Source organism: Camponotus vicinus, unplaced genomic scaffold (assembly GCF_025532165.1).
Source record: "Camponotus vicinus isolate PSW18456_S1 unplaced genomic scaffold, iyCamVici1.0 SCAF_7, whole genome shotgun sequence".
In the NCBI taxonomy this organism is placed as follows: domain Eukaryota; kingdom Metazoa; phylum Arthropoda; class Insecta; order Hymenoptera; family Formicidae; genus Camponotus; species Camponotus vicinus.
In genome coordinates, this window is record NW_028141979.1 from 1,925,629 (window position 1) to 1,947,525 (window position 21,897).

Sequence of the window (21,897 nt, forward strand, 5' to 3'; positions counted from 1 at the left end):
AGCGTTGTCATCTCGACGCGTGCCCCGAGCTGTCATTTAGAGAAACATTTTTAACTTTATCACAAGTTTCGTGGGAAAAATATTGACGCATTTTCGTGCATGCGTATATTTTAGCAAAATTATTAAAATTGATACTTATTTTATATTTCTAATTTTTATATTTCCAAGACTAAAGAGTGATTTTATCAAATAACCAATTTATATAAAAAAATATAAGAATTATAAATTTCTTAATTAGATTTCTCATCTTATTAAAAAATTTATAATTTTTATATTTTTTGCTAATATTGTCCTCGTAAAATTTCCTCATGATTTCGATGACTGCACTTGTAGACTCGCGGTGAAATATTATCGCTTTCTCGTCTAAAAACGACGGAAGGATCGTCACAATTCGCGATATTTTTTCGACGTTTCAATCCACGGCGCCTATTCACCTGCAGAAGCAGAAACCAGATACTCCAATCATCTTGTCACGGTTTATAGAATCGTATACAAAGGGCGTACCACAATAAACCGCCCTCGTAGGACACCCGCGTCCATAATTCTAACATAAACTACGTTTGTGTAATGGCACATGTATATCTATTCTCTTACGAATTTTACGATACTCCATTGTCGTATTTCTAATATTTTAAAATTATTCCATAATACGTCAAAATAGAGATTCTTTTATTATAATATGTACGTGTGCATTGAAAAAAATTTTAAACAATTATTATATAATTAATTCTTCCCAAGTTTTATTTCTAAATAATTAAATAATATATTTTTTAAAGATTATTATATTATTGTTATAGTAAAGTCATTCTTTTAAACGCTCGCAAGCATTTCGTGGGAGGATATAGGCTTCCTTAAGAATTTCACCACCATCGTAAAGGGTTCGCCCTTCAGCGTTCATACCTTGTTTTAAACCCCCTCACTAGCGAACGTATCGCGTTACACGCGCCACCTAATACCGGGTGTATAAAGGGAACAACACGGGGCTCCGGTCCCTATCGGTTTGTCCGCGGACAGGATATCCATTCTATATTATACTAAATCGTAGTCTCGTCTCTCTTTCTATCTATCTCGCTCCCTTCTCTCTCTTCCTGCTTCTTTCTATCTATCTCGCTCCCTTCTCTCTCTTCCTGCTTCTTTCCTTCATCTTGCTCCTCTGTCAATCCGAGCGGTTTCCTCGCAGGGGAATCATGCGGCAAAAAGGGGTGGCGGGTCCTAAGAAAGGGCGGCGCTGATTTTCGTCCTCGTGCGTGCGTCCTTTGTGAGCGCCCGCTCGCGGGACATCCGATATCGTCCTTCCGAATGGCAGGCATTAACCGCCGCGAAATGGAGCGAAACGACCCGATTCGAGGATCCACAGGCGTCCCCCGTCGCCCCCCCATCCCTCCCCCTCCTCGGGAAACTTTAGAACATCCGCCGGAATCATCGATTCGCTCGCGTATCTTGGTCGCACTTAATTACCTTAATTGCACAGGAACTTCCTTTCGTGATTCGATTTCGTGATCAATGTCTATCATATCGTCGTTATTCATGGAAAAATCGATCCAGGAATAAAAATACATACTTCGAAGTGGTGAAAATAAAAGTCCTGTATATTCTAAAGATATTTTAGATATTTCACATATTTTTAAACGAGGATTTATTATTTCACGAAATACACGAATCTTTAAAATAATAATTGTCATTTTACCTTACACGCAATTATTAAATTATTTAAATTACGATATCATTCCCGAGATAGGGTCGCTTGTGTTCTTGGGCGGTTTTCGAGTCATCGAGCAGGGCAGGGTCGTCTAGATTGGCGCGCACAAGACGAATGTTTCCTGCGAGAGGGGCGCGTCAGGAGATGCTCGCAGATAATCCATCGGGAGATGATGAAACGCCGGCCGTCGTAGACGATGTTCAGGAGGGTGCAGCGACGTATCCCCGGGTCCCGCGGGGCCCGCGTCGAGTAAGATTGGCTGCGGGGCTACGGCCCCGCGGGATCGAGACTCAATTAAACTTTAAGATGATATGCGCCATCCCGTCTTGCCCTCCCGTTGCCGTCGTCGCCGTTATATTTCGATCCGCTCCATCGAAATCCTACGGCTGCGATTCGCCGGCGAGGAGATGAGGAACGAAGATGCTCGCAGGCGGCATAATTGACGCCTTCGCGCAAGATCGAACTCTTAATTCGAAACGAGACAGTACGATAAACGTCGATTTAAGCATGTCACTGGATGTCATTCCAAGATCCAGACGGAATTTTTAATAAGAGACACATCTAATAATGGTCTGTAAAATTCGAATATTTTCTGTTTGCTTTCTACATGTCTATTATTTTTATATTCACATCTAAGAGTTAAATAATTTTATCAGTTATTAAACAATTATTTTTGTATTGTATTATTTTTTTCCATATTATTATGTATACTCCTGGACAAAATTAACGCGTAATTTTTTTTCACTTTTTCTTTAAAAGCTGATATTTAAATTTTAACGAAAAATTTTAAAGAAAAAGTGAAAAAAAAATTATGCGTTAATTTTGTCCAGGAGTATATATAAAAAATCTATTATTATAATTATTGTTATCGATAGAGAGAGAAACTTTTTATTTAATCAATATATATATAAGCTACATCTCAGATTCGCATGAAATATTCAGTCATTGATCGAATCGGTTGCGTTGAAATTAATGACGATTTTTGCGATTCACCGCGGTTTCCCGTAAATAAAACGCGGATAACAGCCACTTTTACCAAAGTGTTTTGCCACGATCGGGCTATAAATAAAACGAACGGCGGCGTCACACTCTCTTCTGTTTCACAAGGAATTGTGAAGAAAGACGCGGCCATCGGTTAAAGAGCGCGGAGCGGAGCCAAGCTTCCCACACTCCACCGAGCGACCTCGGAACGCGCGGAACTTTTCTTGTGTCCTTTGTCTTGTCACCTGATTCTCCTCGCTCTGCTCCCACGGAAAACGTGACGTCGGTGCCTTAACACTCCATTCGTCGGGGCTTATAATAAAAGCAACGGAGATGCCCGATTTCGTTGATACCGTTTCTCCTCTTGCAACGCGACGTGATATTGCACGATGTCCTAAACGATCAAAGTCGCTATGACAAGAGTTATTATTGGAATTTATCGAGAGAAGGTTTGGAATATAATATGTATCGCGTAAATTGAAGAAATCAAGTATTATGATTTTTTATCTAATTGTTACTTCACTCAAGTCACGCGAGGAGATAACTTTACGTATTCAGGGCTACACACAAGCAGCGGAACTCTAGCTAGGTTGTGTTGGTGCTCCAACTACAGCGATCGTGCGTGACTAACTCGCGGAGGAAATGGATCTGTTTCTCCCCGTATATGTACCAAGTCTCGAATAAATGTCTCCACGGTGTGGCTCGTGACAATGACACGACAGTTAGCATGGTACCACCGGTCAGCGGGGGTCCATGAAGCTGCTGCGGGGGGCCCCGACACGAACCGGGTCCCAGCTTGGCTCTCACGCATATATTCGTCCTTCTCTCTCTTTCCCGCTTTCCCCAATCTCCCTTTGTTTCTCTTTTTTTCTCTCTCTCTTTTTCTTTCCCGAGACTCTCTGATAAAATTCGAGATTCAAAGACCCCCTATGAGGTGACATGGTAGACAGTGTCGCTCTTGACACCCATATTGTCCTTTTCTATTCTTTTACTCTTCCTTTTTTTCTATCTTGCTCGATTAAAATATCTATTTTCTTCTATAATAATTCGTCAAGTGCAATCTAATTCCAAAATAATGTTTGCCACAAATCTTTTTAATTTGATTTTTATCTTTCTCATTAAATTATATTGCTCAGATAAGTTTCTTGCACAGAAACTATTCCATTTTAAATTTTTTATATACATTCTTTGATAAGTCACATATAAATTGATTTTATCTTAAAAGAACTTTCGATTACCTAACAATAGTTCTTGAACTATAAGTTAAAATCTATCTAGCTAGGTCGATGTGCGAACAGATCTAATAATCAAAAATATTTAATTAAAAAATATAGTATAATATTGCTACAAAAAATAAACTGTCATTTCTTGACTAGACTTCTCTGATTCTTTAACCGCGATACTCGAAGAGTCCAATCTGATTTGAAAAATCCTCGCTAGAAAGGGTTTCTCGGCACAATGTTGAAGAGTAGAATGAGAGAGAAAAGAGGAAGGAGGAGAAAGAAAAGAAGAAATACATAGAGGGCAAGAAATGTAAAGAAACAGAGAGAAAGAGATAAGATAGAATGCAAGGAAGAAAGAGAGAGAGAAAGAGAGACCAGCGGCAAGAAAGACGCGAATAGCAGGTCCGGGGAGATTAAGATGTCACGCGTATACCCAGGGACAAATACGCCGAGCTGTGGAATACGTGCTGCAGCAGGAACCGGGATATCTGAAGAACCTGCTGCGCTCGTGCCACCTCCGATTTCATGCCGCGAGCCGAGCTCCGAGAGAAGCCTCTGCGAGGTCCTATCGGGATCTCGCATTCCTGCCTGCCTGCTCGCGTAGATAAGCCCTTAACCGCAGATAAACCCTTCACTCCCTCCGTGCAGCTTCCATGTACCCCGATGATGATCTCCGATGATCGAAGCGAATATTTATCAAGCTTAACTTGAGTGTTCAGCAATCCATATTTTTATTTTACCTTTTTCTCTAAATATATTTGATTATTTTTAACTTTCTTTCTCACTTGATTTTTTTCAAACTTTTTTTAGAACTTTAAAATTGCAACAAATCATTTAAGATTTTTCCTAGTTTCTTCTCTTTCTCTTCTTCTTCTCGATGGTGTTATTTTCTTTTTCCCTACACACATCTTCGAATTTTTTCCTCCTTTATTTCCTTTCATTTCGCCCTTCCTTTCCCCTTATTTTTACACGATCTTCGTCCCGCGTACCGTCGATCTTTTTTCGTCCCTCGGTTTTATAAGCATATGCATGCGCGCGCGTCGCCCGAGAGGCTCTTAATCTTGGCACCGTTCCCCTCGAGAGATTGTAATCTGAGATTCAGGTACGCGCGACGCCTCGGGCACCCACGAGGAGGCACCTTACCCACCTATCTACCACTCGCGTATATGCCTAACGAGATCCATCTTTACTCTATCTCGAATCGCTCTTCCCCTGCTACCGATCGTTATACAATTGCTCGATTCATTGCCGGATTTAATTTATTCGCAAAAGTCAAGAATTATTTTTATTTCTGTCCACGTGACTTGCCTATCTTTTCATGCTGCGTTTTTTATGTACGCCAATTTTATCAAATTTTTCTTCCTGATAAATTATCTAACTATGATAAATTATCTCTCCTCTATTTTATTGTAATTTTTATTTTTATTTTTCCATATTTCATGGCTTACGAAACTTTGATTGACGAATTATGATTAGTGTGTAAAATTATCATTCGATATAACTTAGATTATTATTGAAAGAAAGTTTACTTTGTGTCCGATGTACATTTCGCGAAATTGTTACGTTGCTACTTCGATCCGCGCGATTATCTTAAATTGTCGTGAAAGTCTACAAAAAGGGTGCGAATAACATGGCCGAGGCTCTTTTTTTGCGTTCGAGGCAAGGGATCAACGCTCGCATTATTCCGCCACACTATATGTATCTCTCGAAGCAACAAGTAGTATCGTTCTAGTATACCTGCGACATTTAAGTCGATATATTTGCCTCGTTAATTTCCGACCTTACATCCCAGATCAACTCTCTTCTTATCAGTAAAGAATAAGAAAGACAAGAGATATATTAATTATTTTTGCAAAAGTATAATCTCTACAATTTATAAGATTTTTTTGTTTCGAATATAAAATGTGTATCAGTTTTATTAGATTTCGAGGACAAAGTTTCTTTAATGAATGAAATTTACAGCTGCTTTTGTTTATCATAAAGAAAGTTAGAAAAATGAAGACTTATAAGAAGAAAATTCTTAAAATCAGAGAATCTCACGATTTTCTGAAACTAATCTTTGATTGATATTAATTAAGTAACAAACTCTGCAGGAGAGTATCGGTTTATTTATTTTATTGTTGTGTGATCGGTTGCTCACCTCGAATTTTTCCATTATCGTAATCCGTGAAACAAATAAAAAGCCGAGGATGTCGCGGTTTAGCACTTTCGCGAGTCGGATGAAAGTCTCCCGCTACGCTAAGCCTGCCGAAACTTTCTTTGCGAAACTTCGATTTCGATATTACAGCGATTATCATCGCTTGACGCCCGATCAAGAGCAGCTACAATGCCGAGTGAAAACGATTGTCCGTTTAATCCCGTGATTGACCGACGTGCACCTTCATCTTTCCGATTTCAACTTCTTTGATTGACATCAACTAGAGAAATCTTTGGAATATTTTTTTAAACATTTTTTACGATTTTTAAGAATATCAGCTCTGGATTTTTTAAACTTTTTTTTACCTTAGAGTTCTAATCTTAATTATTAATCTTTGTAGATTGCACATTTTTTGGTTCTGTTTCTGATATGGAACAATATCTTGTTGCAGTTTTAGCTATCACAAAATGTTTGAAAAAATCTATAAAAATTTATAATATATCATCCTTGATAGAAAATGAGATCATGTACAAAAGTTAATAAATCTTAAACATTTTCTTGTTGATTAAGAATAATCTATTATTAAAATAATGATAGAATACAAATGATCCATATATGCGATCTTTACGAATTAAATATTAACTTTTTTCATAATTAATAAATTTTTAATGAAAATTTATTTTTTTAAATTTTGTTATAATTTGCATGTCTGTCATAGCATGTACGCAATAATCCTTAATATTTTCACTGTGAAAGTTGAATAAGGGGGGATAAGAAAGAATTAATATTGAAATTAATTTAACATTGAAAAAGTAAAATTGTCGCAAGAAATTTCGATTTATTTGTTAATAAAAGCTTCGGTCCGATGATCTCGACAGAGCAGTGGCTGCAGCTGCTTACTCGTGAAATAGATCGTGCGGCTTCATCAGGTGCCTTCTTACTTGCAATTTCTTTTTTCACTTTTTTTTCTACAGCTTTATACTCGCCCACCGAGCGAGTGCTTCGCTCTCGAGGGGACAGGTGAATCCTAGTCTCGATATACTTCGACGATCCTCGTAATCGATGCGTGACCGAAGGGCACGCGCCGTGATGGATCCCTATATAGTGTATCGCATAATTTTATGCATCGCTGGAGGTTGCAATCTCATATCGATTGGCAATCAAATTTCTTTAGTTGCAGAACAAATTTTATATATTCATAATCATTGACTTGAAAACGTATCGCGTATTTTACATGCATACTTTAATCGGAATTTCGGAAAAGCAATTCAAATTCGATTATTTTGAATTTTAGATAAATTATTATTGAGTGATTAACACGTTAATTGTGGCGTTGATGTAACGGGTGAAATCGAAATATTACGACACACTCCTGCAATCTAGATAATATTGTAGGTGCTGCTGAGAACGTTTGTTTTTCAGCGACGGATCTGTGGACGCGTCGCTGAAAGTAAACGGTTGAGTGGGTCTTAATGACGAGCAGTGGTCGCGGTGGTCGAATCCCTCGGGTACCGAGGCGGTCGGCTTTGATTTTAGGGACTTAGGGCCCCCAACAACGCATTAAGAGCTCACCTGCTCGACCTCTTCATGATCGACAATATACCGCACGCACTCGTTTCCTGTTCGTTTGGCGAAAAAATTCTTTAAGCGTCCCTTGACGCCAAAATACCGAAAAAATATGTGCCCTTGAAGGGGGTGCAAGGTATGTAATTCTTCACGTGAGATTAAAAAAGCGACTAAAAAGAAAAAATAAATGAGTTTGTAACACGATTATCGCACGGTCGACTTTACCAATCACGAAGAGGATGTTGAATAGATCGATTTTTTAGATATTATTAGAATCGGTTTTATTAAAAAAACTAATGAATTGGAGTTTTTAATGAATGAATAATTAAAAGACGATCATCTTTCACAATGAAAAAAAATGAAAATATGATTTGCGCCAAAAGATAAACGGAATACGAATATTTAACAATTGTTTGTATTTAAAACAAAAAATAAGGAGATGTTAGACACAAATATTCTCCGAATAGATTTAGGTCAAAGAAATTCTTTTGAGGATTTCGTGGGCAGTAAGATTTATAGAACATTAGGAGATTTTACGTTCATGTGACTCATTAAATTTTCATTAGGTACTCGCTACTGAAATTTCTTGGGTTGCCGAAAAAATTTAGTTTTCGTCAACGTTGTAAATTATTCCATTGAATACGACACAGGAGGTATCTGTCAGAATGTGCCAGTCACCCTTGAAATAAAGGATCCTTCTACGATCTGTGACGAATGTTGGAATAATACGGGCTTTGACTTGAATCATCCGAGTTTTAACTTAATTTCCATCCTAATAAATCAAATATCATCTATTAAATATCATTATTAATGTAAATAGGATAATTTAACAATAATGATAATATTTGCATATACATACTATATATTATTCGTATTCGTTGTAATATTTTTCTCTGTGAAACATATATTCTTCTTAAACATATTTTATCTGAAATAATATGTCACTTCTTTTACGTCATAGTTTTTTTTTGCAAATAATTACAAAATAATTGTAGACTATACTCAACGTGTGTAACCACATAACGTCCGGCGCTAATTAACATTCTAGAAGACACGAACTTCCCGTCTTCCGCCACTAATTCAGAGCCGTAAAACCCGGTTCGCTAATGCTCCGGCTTCCTTAAGACTTTAACGGAGTTGTCTCGCTATTCTCTACCGCCAAGACAAATGGTTGCGGAGGGTGCATCGTCTAAGAGAGTAGGCGCTTCCGGTCAAGTTCACTTCCTGCCGGTCGCGTCGGCCTCGGGTTGGAAGTTACCTCGACTCCATTCGAGTTTAAATTTACTGTTGCTTGTTGTTGGTTCCTTATTGTGGTCAACCAAGGAATTATAAGGAACCAAGAACAATAAATTAAGTGAGAACTCGATCTTCGAAAATTCTGATTTTCTTCGAATTTTCGTTGCGAGAGAAAGCACATAATGTGTGCTTTTTTCTCGCATTTTATATTATCATCATTTAAGAGATTAGAATTGCTAACTCTAAGAATACCAAAAGAATTATACATTCGATAGACAGATTTAGGTCTTTAATTAAATTTACAATTTTTAATACAAGGATATCGAGATCAGTTTATTCATAAATGCTTTGGTACTGTTTAATTGAAATCGTTAAACTTGTGATTAGCTACTATAGTAAAATCACGGAAAATATAACCAAAAATTCGATTCCCAATATGATCGATGCAAAATAAACGAGCTAAATGTAAAATCTTAAATAAGTCTATACACAAGTTTTAATTAAAAATTGCAGAAATAAAAATATAAATCGATACTCCACAAATAAATTCTTTTTATAGTGCAGTAACACAAACATAAAAGCTCGAAATTTATTTTTTTAATATATATTGAAAAATTAGATTTAAAATTTTTATATCATTGCATCATAAAAATAATTTATTTTTAAAATATCTCTTGATTTCACAACTCTCCTACAATTTTACTTAAAATTTCATATAATTGTAGACAAATTCTATGAAAGGTGAAACAAACAATTATTAAGAATTTAACTGTATATATATATATTTTTTTTATATTCCAGGTAAATAAATAATTTTTAAATGAATAAATAATTTCGATCTTTCGCATCTTCGAAACTTGCTAGACAACGTCACAAGAACGACGTTTCTGCGTTTCGTGCTCTCGCGTGAGAAAGTCTCAATCTAATAAATTCATGAAGGAACGTCGTACGGTTTCTGGTCGCTTGCGTTCTCACAAGCCTTCGAGAATATTGAGGCGCGATTCCTACGGTTTCCGTGTGATCTGTCGACCGCAAATAGCGAAACGGTAACGGTGGCGATCAGGCGGCTTTGCGTCCCCGACAAAATCAAGCGCGCTTTTGGATTGTCGTAAGATACACGTCGTTGTCGAATTTAACGAATATCGAATGAGAATAGATTTTACGTAACGATTTCAGTAAAAAATGAAGAAATTATATTGTGTCTTTCATCAACAGAAATGCAATTCTAAAATCCTGATACACAGAGTCAGCTTTAACGCGTTGAAGCTTGGGAAACGCGTATTCTTTCTGTGAAGATCTGTGCTATCTATGATAATTTAATTTAGTATACTAAAAGTGTGAAATATTTTTTTATTTTATTTTAACTTAAGAAGGCAACACTTCCACATTACATTAGTAATTTCTATCATTTTAATAGATAAGATAGATATTCCATCGTATAAGACGCTCCTTTTGCGCGATTTGACGTACGGATATATGAACCGATAACTATCAGCTGATTCATTGACAGGAGACACGTATTCTCTCCACGAAGATCTGTACTATCTATGATAATTTAATTTAGTACACTAAAGGTGTGAAATATTTTTTTATATTATTTTAACTTAAGAAGGCAACACTTCCACATCTCATTAATAATTTCTATCATTTTAATAGATAAGGTAGATATTCCATCATATAAGACGCTCCTTTTGCGCGATTTGACGTACGGATATATGCACCGATAACTATCAGCTGATTCATTGACGGGAGACGCGTATTCTCTCCACGAAGATCTGTGCTATCTATGATAATTTAATTTAGTACACTAAAGGTGTGAAATATTTTTTTATTTTATTTTAACTTAAGAAGACAACATTTCCACATCTTACTAGTAATTTCTATCATTTTAATAGATAAGATAGATATTCCATCGTATAAGACGCTCCTTTTGCGCGACTTGACGTACGGATATATGAACCGATAACTATCAGCTGATTCATTGACGGGAGACGCGTATAGGGACATCGCCTAATACACGCGCGGTTCACCGTAACCGTGAATGAAATCGCGCGTGGCGCATCCTACGGTAGAGTGGTGGGAGTCGACGCGCGCGTGTGGGTGATAGCACGCGATTCAGATCGCGGCGTGCGTGGTGACGTACGCGTGTGTGGAGCAGAAACGTGGACGCGCAACGGCAGGGAAAACGCGTACGAGCATCGCGTTAGAGAGCGGCGTAGGCGGAGTCGTAACATCGTCTTCGGCTCGCACATGCGCCTTATTAAATGTGCCTCCCACAACGAGTAACGGAGAATTCGTTGCTGCGTCAGGATACCGTCGTTTATATCCGGTGGTTTTTTTTTATTTATCCCTTTTAACTCTCGTAACTCTTCCTCGATGATGGCAGATGATCGTGTGAGCAGAAGTCGATTGTGCTGATCATCATTGTGATCATCCGTGACGACCTATCGCCCTACAAACAAATTCGCTTCTTCTCTTGTTCGTTGCTAATTTTACGAGTACTGATGTTAACGGGACTCGACGAGTCTCGCTGTTAAAAGCGTGAAATCGTTGCGAGCGCAGATAATAATCGTAGATAAGTGCATCATCGTGCAGCCGCTTAAGACTACTCGAGCATGCTGGGACGTGCGTGCCTAAGACGATGATCTCTAAAGAGCATCTCTCTATTGCTCTCTGTTTTTTTTTTATCTCTTGGTTTATGGTTTCGCTCTGGTAGGACAGATCACACGGTTTTCGTCTCGATCGGGATCGAACAAACTCGTTTGCATGATCCGGTCCACTTCAGCGATAGATTGATCATGCCGCAATGACACCGCAAACTATGGAAAACGACCTCTCGATGAATCCATCGCGAGAAAATTGCGAAAAGATCGTGCTAGAATTATGTCATATTAATACGATTTAAACATCCTTAATGAGCTTTTTTGTACAAAAATATGAATATATTATATTAGTTATGTGACTTGACAAAGAAGAAAATTTCCTTAAAAATTCTCATGATATGTAAAAGATCGAATGTCTTGATAGATTGTTGGCGAATTTTTGAACTCAATTTCTTTTTAGCAAAAATATCTAGGCGAGGCTTATTCGTTCGTCACAATTTTTTGAAAATTATTATTAATTGTATTTAACGATATATTAAAACTTAAGCTAACATTCTATCTGAAATTTAGATGAAAAATGTTCTTGTCATTTATTAAAAAATTTCATAAATAGTAAATGAGATAAATTTCGTAAATATTATATCTTTTGAAGAAATAATCAAATATTTTTTTTAGCAATGTACATGTGTGAAAAAAAAGAAAGGGTGACACATGGAAAAATATGTCTCTGCGGGAGAATTAGAGTGACACGTCGATCGAAGAAAAAACTTAGTGGACCACCTAATGCCGCGATCGCAATGAGATAAATAATCGCGATGGGTGGGCGCCGGCGCCTTCCCGTGACACGGCTTACGGGTCGCGCACGTTATGGGTCTCCCCCCATAGGGTGCCATGCTGTTGCGTACCTTCATAAGGTGGTACAGAGCTCCAGCCGCGTGTGAGAATCCATTCCGCGTGATTTCACAGGATTCGTTGGGGGTCCTTCTCTCCCGAAATTCTCCTTTCTTTTTCCCATTCTACCCTCTTCCTTCCTTGGCTTCCTGCTTCTTCCTGCTTGACGTTTCTTCAGAACCCTGTCGCGTAAATTCAGACCACCCCGTTGTTGTCAAAGTTAAAAACTATCCCGCACAAAACACACATCTCTTTATATAATTCAATTATTTAAATTAGAGAAAAATAATAGCGATTATAATTATTATAATAATTATCACAATAATAGTTTGTTATTAATATAATAATTATAATTATTAAATATAGAATTTTGTTGATACGTGCAATTTACGTAATTCTTACCAATACTATATCTAATTCCCCTAACTATATTATATTTCGAATATCGTGAGTAATTTTCTACAAATAAAGCAAAGACTCATTTTCTACGGTGTTAATCGACCGATAACGGAACTCTTTCATGGTTGAATACTTCGCTGAAAGTTTCCTGATCGAGGCTCTTGTTGGATTAGCGGATAATGAATAGTCTTGCGTACGAAATCACCATGAATTCGATAGACGGAGAGCTCGATTATTCGCGCAAATCACTGCTGGGTGCGAAGAAACGATCGAAATAGTCGGGAAAATTTGTAAGTTAGAGATTTCAAACTCGAACTCGCATGGTATTGACAAAACATAATTAAAAGAGATAAATTGACTCAATTATAAATAAAGTGGAAACTTTACGACATACTCGATCTTTACTGTGGTATCTCTAATATTTCCTTTTCGATTACATAACAATTTTCGAAAGGGCAGGAAAACTCGTTTCTCATCAAGTTTCTCTCGCCTGTTGAAGTCTCCTCGTAAAAAGAACAGGCGGACGCGAGGGTTACGAGAGAAAGTGAAGAACCCACAAGCTCGCGATTGCGAGATCATGAACGGGATGTCGACGGTGCGATCTCCGGCGATACCGAATCGCGACCGCTCTCGCTCGTAAAGCATCCTCTCTTCGGGGTCCGCGCGTGGAGGTGGAGGATTAGATGGGGGAGCTGGTTGAAGGTTAATAGGTGCCAGGTGGTGGTTCTCGGAAGGTGGTGCTCGTTAGTGTGTGATCCCGCCTACCGTCCAATGCGGTGGCTGGTTTCCCAGGGGACTACCTTTGGCCTCTCACTCTCTCTTGGTGGTGGTTTTTCGCTGGTCCCCTCTCTCATCGCGTCTTCTTCCCGCCGTCGTTTCATCACGTTAGAGAAGGACCTGGACCGCATGTATGTGTGTTGCTTTGCCATCGCGCGCGATAATAGTCAACGAATGAGACCCTCTTGACGCGCGCTCGCCTCTCGACGCGGGATCGCCTGAGATACCGGCGTCGACTGACGAGGCCCGCAGTTCTCGGAGCATCGCGATCGACGGTGGATCGATTGACGACCGTGCGCGATTCGATGGGATCCAGTGAAGTTCAATAACACGGATATCAGTTGCTGGACCAAGTGCTCGCTGAAGTCAAGATCGCACGGAACGTAAAATCGAGAAGTGGATCGAGAGACACTGACGTGAATTTTAATTTATTTAATCCCACACGTAATTGAAGAACAAAACTCGCTTGTCTTAGGATTTGATGTGCACTGTGTGTGGTGAGAATAAATTATTTTAAATACACATTAAGGACATTGTAAGAACGAATGGACAGTGAATCAATATCATAAGAAGTTGTTCGTTAATTAACATGCGAATTCATCTAGATTTGTAGTGTCATCTCGATAGACGACGCTGTCATCGGTGCGACTCAGATTGACTGACGTTATAATCAGTCAGTCTCGTATCAGCGGGCTTATCGATCTGATCGAACACAACTTCAGCCGATTTTCAGACCGCGTCACCTTTCCCTACATATGTACACAACTTCTATACTTAACAATAGCGCCCATAATCGAGATACCAATTCTTATATTGACATTTTGGTGATGACAGTTGAATTTGACATTTGTATCAAACACGTAAAGTGAACTATTTAGTGACGAATCAAAGACCAATCGAATAAAAGAGGCGATCAATAGTGAAGGCCATCGCGTCAGCGAACTTCTAAGCTTGAAGGACTTAAGACAAGATGCTCTTCAAAGGTAACAGCTCACGGCTGGAGCTGCTGATTGGCAAGATCCACGCACACAAAGAACCGTCACAGGACGAGCAACACAAGTCTAAAGGTCTGAATGCAACTTCTTTCTCTATCTCTTTTTCCCCTCGTTAATTCTCTTCTCTGCTTTTCGTTTATGTCTGATTTTTCATTTACCTCGAGCCCTTTACTTTTCCACAAAATTTAGCTCCATCATCATCCTTTTCGTGTTTCATTTCATGAAATTTTTTATTCGTCTCTTTCTCACTTTCTCTCTCTCGTCGCTTTTGAGTTTTACTAGATTTACGCGAGGAATTTTATCTGATGAATTTGTAGATTTTGCAGCATCTAATTTATTAAAAGGACAAAATATGTAATTAAAGTTGACAAATGTTGACATTGATATGTTTGAGAATCTTTATATTTGATAGAAATAAAATTTGAAATTTAATTTATATACATATATAGCGAATTGTGCGTGTATGTGCGTACGTTATAAGAATGTAAGACAAATAATAAGCTACACATGTTATTCCTAATTTTTTTTCTTTCTCTTGTTCTTTTTCATTGTGTTTATATTTCTGGTATTTATCTGCTCTGAGCATAGATAGCAGAAAGATTTATTATTCATAATCCGTTTCATATTTAATTCAATGCTATCACTCTAACATAATGATTATCATGATAAAAGCGTAAACAAAAAAAGAATATAATGCGTTTATATCATTAGATCTTATTTCATTATCTTTAGCATTAATATATTTTTCTTCATTTCTAGTCCTTTGATCACTGATTAATTATACTTTGTTGTAACATAAACTTGATAATTATACGTGTAAAATCGTTAAGGTATGTTGTTTCATTTACTATTTAAGTTTTATATAAATATATCAAAATATATTAAATAAATACTCTCTATATAAATAATAAATCTTTAAAAATTTAATGAAATTTAATCAAGTTTGAGCCGCGCAATTTAATACCATTCAGCAAACTCGCTTAGGATGAATTAAAATCCGTTTACTTACTATTTTTCTGTTCATTTCCGATATTCCTTTTCGGAGAATTTTCAAATTCTCGCTGTAGTCGTTTCAAAGGAATTGTCGGCTACGTGTAAATTGAGCTTGGCGAGCCAACATGAAATATTATTACTCGCACGAGTCTCCCTGTGACAAATGCTCATTCTCGCGCGATAAATATCCGATCTATAGTCACACGCACGTACATAAACACACGGGCACACGTTACACCTCGAAGCGTGTCGCGATTGATGACATTCGCCAGGAATAAGTTGATACAAAACGGCTTTCTGACGAACGCGCTTAAACTCTGTCGCCGGTAACAGCGACAATAATTTCACTTCATAATTGCGAGTGAACAGTGTGAATATTCATCGCGAAACATGCTGCTTAGTGTCGAGCTACTAATGTCGACGTCCAACACAATCGTTTAAAATCCAAACATCCCGGTAAATTAGCACAATAATTTTCTATCAAGTTTTTCATTAAAAATAAAACATTAAAAAATAAAATCCATTCATCTCGAAACGGAACGGTAATTACAATTGTAACTAATATAAAAAGAAGATTATCAGATGTGCAAAAATCCATCATCTTTTATCTATAAATTTGTTTAATAAAAATGAATCTTTGAGAAACACAAGAATATAATAAAATCTTATTTTTTATTTACTTTCATGTGAATTATATAATTCAACATTTAATGAGCTAGTCGCAATTTAAAAATTGTCAACTTATCGCGAAAAATAATCTTTCTTGACAGTTTTTTACTGAGGAAAAATCTTTTAAATCAATCAAAGAACATTAATAGATGGAATCGCACACTTCCAAGGATTTGTTTAATTAAGAAATTAAAAGATATATACGATGAAAAAAAAGATACATACTTTTCTCGATGAGGATAAATCTGATAGCTCGCGTGAGAATTCGCGCTACGCCAATGGCGTAAAAATCTGCGTAAGGCGCGCGGTCCAACATAAGTGACAATTAACGAAGGCGTTAAGTCGGGCCCCTATTAATAAGCGTCGTCGAAGCGCTTCTATAAATAGTCGCGAAGCGACAACGGCATTGTCAGCGACGCAGGTCGGCAACGCGTGCATCGGTAGGTCGGGCCGTTAAATGCGCCTATTTTCGCCCCGATGACACATTCGTCGCCGATTGCACGCGAGTTAAATAAGAGGAGCCCTCCCGAGAGAATTCCTTCTCCGATTCTTTCCGTAATCAAACCCTCTCGCTTCTCCCCCGATATCTTATTCTCCTCTTTGGCACGCATAGGAAATATATAAGATGTCCACATATCTAGACCAGATGTGTATTAGATGTTTTTTTCGAAAATTATTTTATGTCGAAGAGTTCTTGAAAATTTTCGAAGGAAAGAAAAATATTTCTTAAATCTTATTTGAATATTATAATTAATAATTATATTTTTCTTATAATTATTTTTTCATTAAAAATTTAATGGCATTCCACAAGTTCGTTGTTTAAGTATTTTCTACTTATGTGGCTTGATACATGCTCACAGTTTAATTGGCCAGGAATTGTTCCAGTTCGATTTGTATTTATTGCCCAATCAGTCACGTTCCGAGACGAGACAACCTTTCTCCGACTCGGAGCTCTCTCGAAGCACCCCTGAAGAATCGTTGGAACGCGTGAATCAGTCGCGGTGCCAATTGGGCGAGCACCTCGATAGGTGCGCACACGTTGCGCACGTGAAATCTTTCGAATACAGAACACGAGTGTTCGAATGACGAATTGCCTCCTTTTCAATCATTTTCTCCTCGCATCTAAAAACATAGAATATTAACAATAACTAGTATTAGTAAATTTCTGGATTGAGAATTTTAATTTTCGAAGACGGGAAGGAACTCAAATTTTAAAAGTATCCACGATTCATTCTCTTTAAAAAAAAAATATATATATATATATATATATATATTTCTAAAAAAGAGAATGAATCGTGAATACTTTTAGAATATAATTTAGAAATATATATAATTTTTTAGAAATATATATAATTTTACATATGTACACGCACTAATTTACGCGCAAAAATGTGGCGCATGGGCGACCATCCTTCTGGGAGAGAGGAAGCGACGAGGCTCGCGAGGATGACGCGTGGGTGGAGGATGCGAGCGATTTACGCAGACGTACGAGACGTAACCGCTCCGATCGCGCGTCTCTCTTCTGGGTGGCGGTCTCTGTCGCGCGCGTGGACTGGGATTCCGCAAAATCTCTTAAATCGACTCGTGGGTGTCGATCCATCGTGACCGTCGACGGAGGAGCCGACGACAAATGAGGAAACGGCCAACTAGCCGAGTCATTTCCACCATTTACGAGTAACGCGCGCGTCACTTCTTCGCCTCTACCCTCCTCGGAGAGTCGGTGGGAGCTCTCTAGTCCTCATTCCAGACAATTATAAATTATTCGTGATTAGCCGGCGTGGATTCTTCGCCGGAAGTAGCGGCGCGACACGCTCTCCCTCGACGTGGAGGAGGATAAGTCGGATTTTCTGTGACGGACACGCGGGGGCTTTCCTCACTTGACCCCTTCATCTTCCCGTAAGTCATCCGACGTCTCGGGGTCACTGCTTCCGAATCATTTCACGCTCTGAAGGTGTACGTTACAATGTGTAATTTCCGTTAAATAGTACCCAAGATGATCTTACACGCATATATACGCTCTTGTATGATGATTATTTTTGTGTTATTTTATTTGAAGTAATTAATTTAATTTGCATTAAATTAAAGCATTAATTTAATTTATTAAATGTATGAATATATTCGTCTTATAAAAATTATTCGTGTATACTGCGAAAGGATTCTTGCTCCAACAAAGACCTAAATGAAACGTCAAGGAATATCCTGCCTGTTGAATATTCAGGGTCGCGCGAAACCGCGCGATTTTACCGGAGCAAGCACTGGTTAATGGCACGAGTTTTAGCATCTTCGCGTCGTTACGAGGACGATGTAAAGGGACACGCATAACACGAGCGAGGTGAGATCAGATTCATAATGTCGTTACGCGTACACATGACGCGAGTTCGTAAGGTCGCCTTGTTACGTAGAACTGGTCCCGCCAGTAGAGCGACACTTGCTAAGCGAATCATTCCTGCACTGAGAAAAATCGTTTGATTGTACCAACAAGTATCTGATAAGAGGCATTTTGGTTAAACCAAGCAGAATTTCTAGTTCACGATAAGACTCGATTTTTTATAACTAGAACGTTTAATAGAATTTACTACAAGGATTTGGTTAGTATTGGGTTGGCCAATAAGTCCGTGCGGTTTTTTCCGACACGTCTTTACAAACACGGCAAAAATTATTGGAGCTGGGCTGGGATATCCTACCGCATCCTCCATATTCTCCAGACCTTGCTCCTTCGGACTATTACATGTTTCGTTCCCTACAAAATTCCTTGAATGGACGGCGCTTTACTTTCGAAGAAGACATCAAACGGCACTTAAAACAGTTTTTCGACAAAAAAGACAAGAAGTTCTACGAGCGAGGAATTATGAAGATATGTGCGGTATATGGTAAGGATGCCGTGAAAGAACGTGTGTGCCAGAAATGGTTTGCAAAATTTCGTTCCGGAAATTTTTCTATCCAAGACGCACCACGCTCGGGCCGGCCAGTTGAGATTGATCAAGACAAAGTAAAGACGTTAATCGATACCAATAAACGCTATACGACGCGAGAGATTGCAGATGTTCTCCAAATATCATTCCAAATATCATATTCATCATTTACATGTAAAAAAACCGCACGGACTTATTGGCCAACCTAATATTTTCTAGTTGGATCTATAAAACTTCTTGTTATATTAACTAATTCTTGTTAAATTAACATGGACATAGTAATGCCATTTTTTTGTAAATTTAGTATTATTACCCAGAAAATTGGTAAATTTAACAGGAAGAAATTAATCATACTCATCTGGCAATTCCTAAAGGAATTCTGATTCGTCCATTTTCCAACAGACATACTGGTTGAATCTATCAGATTTCTAATTAATGCAACCAGATTTTTTTCTCAGCGTGGAGTAAATCTCGATAAAGAAATGTAGGGATTCGAGAACACTCGGAAAAATATTTTACTGAAGTAGATAAATTTCTAAAAGTCACAACAAAAATTTACTCTATTTTATATGTATTTGCTAAAACATTGTAACATGCAGAATTTGTAGTTCAATTCTAGTAATGGCTTTTAGTAAATGTAGGTCCTGTTATATCAAATAGTAAACGTTGCATTTAATAAATATGAGTTTCAATACTACTGCTAGAACTCTCTTCATGAAAAACAATTTTTCTGTGTACCATAATCCAACTTTATAACAAGTATAATTAGCTTTAATATGGATAGGCACCACAGAAAAAATTTCTTTCATTAATGGTTCAGATATAAATTCACTCTTTATCATCTAGATTGATCAAGTGCAAAACATTTGCAATATTACAATGTTTGCCTAATCTAATCATTTATCTATCTCAGCTCATTTTTCAGCTTTTTTTAAAATTTAATAGAAAATTGTTATAATTGCAAGATTATTTTTTTAGTACTTATTTTTTTATTTTTTTCTCGATTGCAGAAGCCTTAGGAACCGGAAGTTCCTCGTGGCACAGCGAGGATGGCGGGCCCAACTCACGTCGCGGCGGCGAGACACCGTCCTCCTGCGCGACTCCGACGTCGGCGAGCTTTCCGTCGGAACCCGAGGTCGACGCCGACGTCAATCCCGACGGCACCAACCCCGCCGCCCCCTATCCTTGCCAGTTTTGCGACAGGAAGTTTCCGCGTCTCAGCTATCTGAAGAAACACGAACAGGTAAAGATACAGGTCCCTCGATTCACCAGATTTCTCCAGTTGTTAATCGGTTGTTGATAAATTTGAGAAATACGTCTACGGTTATTTGCATGATAAAATGTCTATAGAAATAAAGATCTTTACAATTTAAAAAAGAGTCTGAGGAAGAGAATCAAGCATTTTACTTCGAAAATTGAATTAGCATAAATTACGAGATCAATCTTCGCGTCCACATATTTTTCTCTGCATTCTTCTATGACACATTAAAAAGATATGTGATAAAAATTATATTATAAAAATTACTACAACTTAAGAACATGTTTTGCATCGACTTGCGATAACGTAAGATTAAGATTGAGGTCAAACTAGTGCGGAGAGAAGAAGGAAGAAACGAAACCAAGAGGACTCATTCGTCACAGGCACTTAATATGCGCGCCACGTATGCCGCGAGTAAAGCTCTCTTTTCACGCGGTGTGAGAAAAGGTCCGAGGTGTGATTCTGCAGGTTGACGAGTCCCGTACGCGGGCAGGTTAACGCGTTTCCTCCTGCGAACCTCCTGGAAGACGCGTGGCGAGTCTCTCTCTCTCTCTCTCTCTCTCTTCTCGGATTTTTTCTATTTTGCATGGCGGTGACGTTAAGCTCGTTCTTCCGCGTCCCGGGACGGGTCATCGTCGGGTCAGAATCTGTAGCATCGTACCCATAACAGGTTGTACCAGTTATCAGGTTACTTGTCCAGGTGGCAGGCAGTCGCCCCCTTCGGTTCCTTCTCATGATGACCGTTGTTGAATACATGTATGTGCACTACATATGTAACCCGCGAGCTGAATCGCGCGCAGATATGGCTCCGATAATCAAGAGACCAAGTCCTCGTCGAGTCTAGGCAGAGATAACTGTCTATTTATTCTACTCGCAACTCTAGTTTCACTCTACCGAGAGACGTGACGAGTGATCTCAATCTTTGCAAATTTGTCATATTGAACGACGTCGACACATTCGAGGATACTTGAAGCTCAAAAAAATATTGCAAATTTTAGACGATCTAAAATTGTCAAGTTTTATAAAATTAATTTAAATTCTCGTCAACTAATAATTCATCTCTAAAGATATACTTCAACATCTCTTGATGCAACCATTTGACTCGAATTCTCTCTCGGCAATCTTTCATCTTCAAGTGATCTAAAACGTCGTTGCCGGTCCGATCAGTTGAACCGCAGGATATACTACCTTCTCCTCGTCGTTCCATCGGCATACCGTGTCCGTCCGATCTTTCTCGACCGGACCAAGCGAGAGACCAGGCGGCGATCGCTTCGCCCGTCGTCCAGATTGTCTCTTCAAAGGAGCCGACGGCTCGAAAGTCGACCGCACGGTCTCGTCGGTACGTGCTGAGCTTACTTACCTTGTCGCGGCACCGTTTCGTGCCCCTGAGCCGCGTGCGACGAGCGTTTTACGCGAGCGGGGGAGCACAAAGAAGGTGACCGTATGGGATCATATCGGTCACCGTGATCTGGGTGGGTGACGCGTCCTCGCGGCCGAGGCCGACAGAGAACCGACGCTCTCTCTCTTTCTCTCCTTGCTCTATGACTCTCTTCTTCCT

The 21,897-nt window shown here is 38.6% G+C and overlaps 1 protein-coding gene across 4 annotated transcripts in view; it reads left to right on the forward strand.

The window, feature by feature from the left end:
- Positions 1-21,897, forward strand: part of L (zinc finger protein Lobe) — a 78,642-nt gene that overhangs the window by 43,415 nt on the left and 13,330 nt on the right. For 2 of the 4 annotated variants that reach the window (XM_083104251.1, XM_083104250.1), the window contains one exon: positions 20,092-20,324. The exons of 1 other annotated variant lie outside the window; for it this stretch is intronic. In XM_083104251.1, coding sequence (XP_082960377.1) covers positions 20,092-20,324 — 233 coding nt within the window. Of the gene's footprint in view, positions 1-13,554; positions 14,580-20,091; positions 20,325-21,897 lie in introns of those variants that run through there. One more of the 4 variants, XM_083104252.1, reaches the window with a different exon arrangement.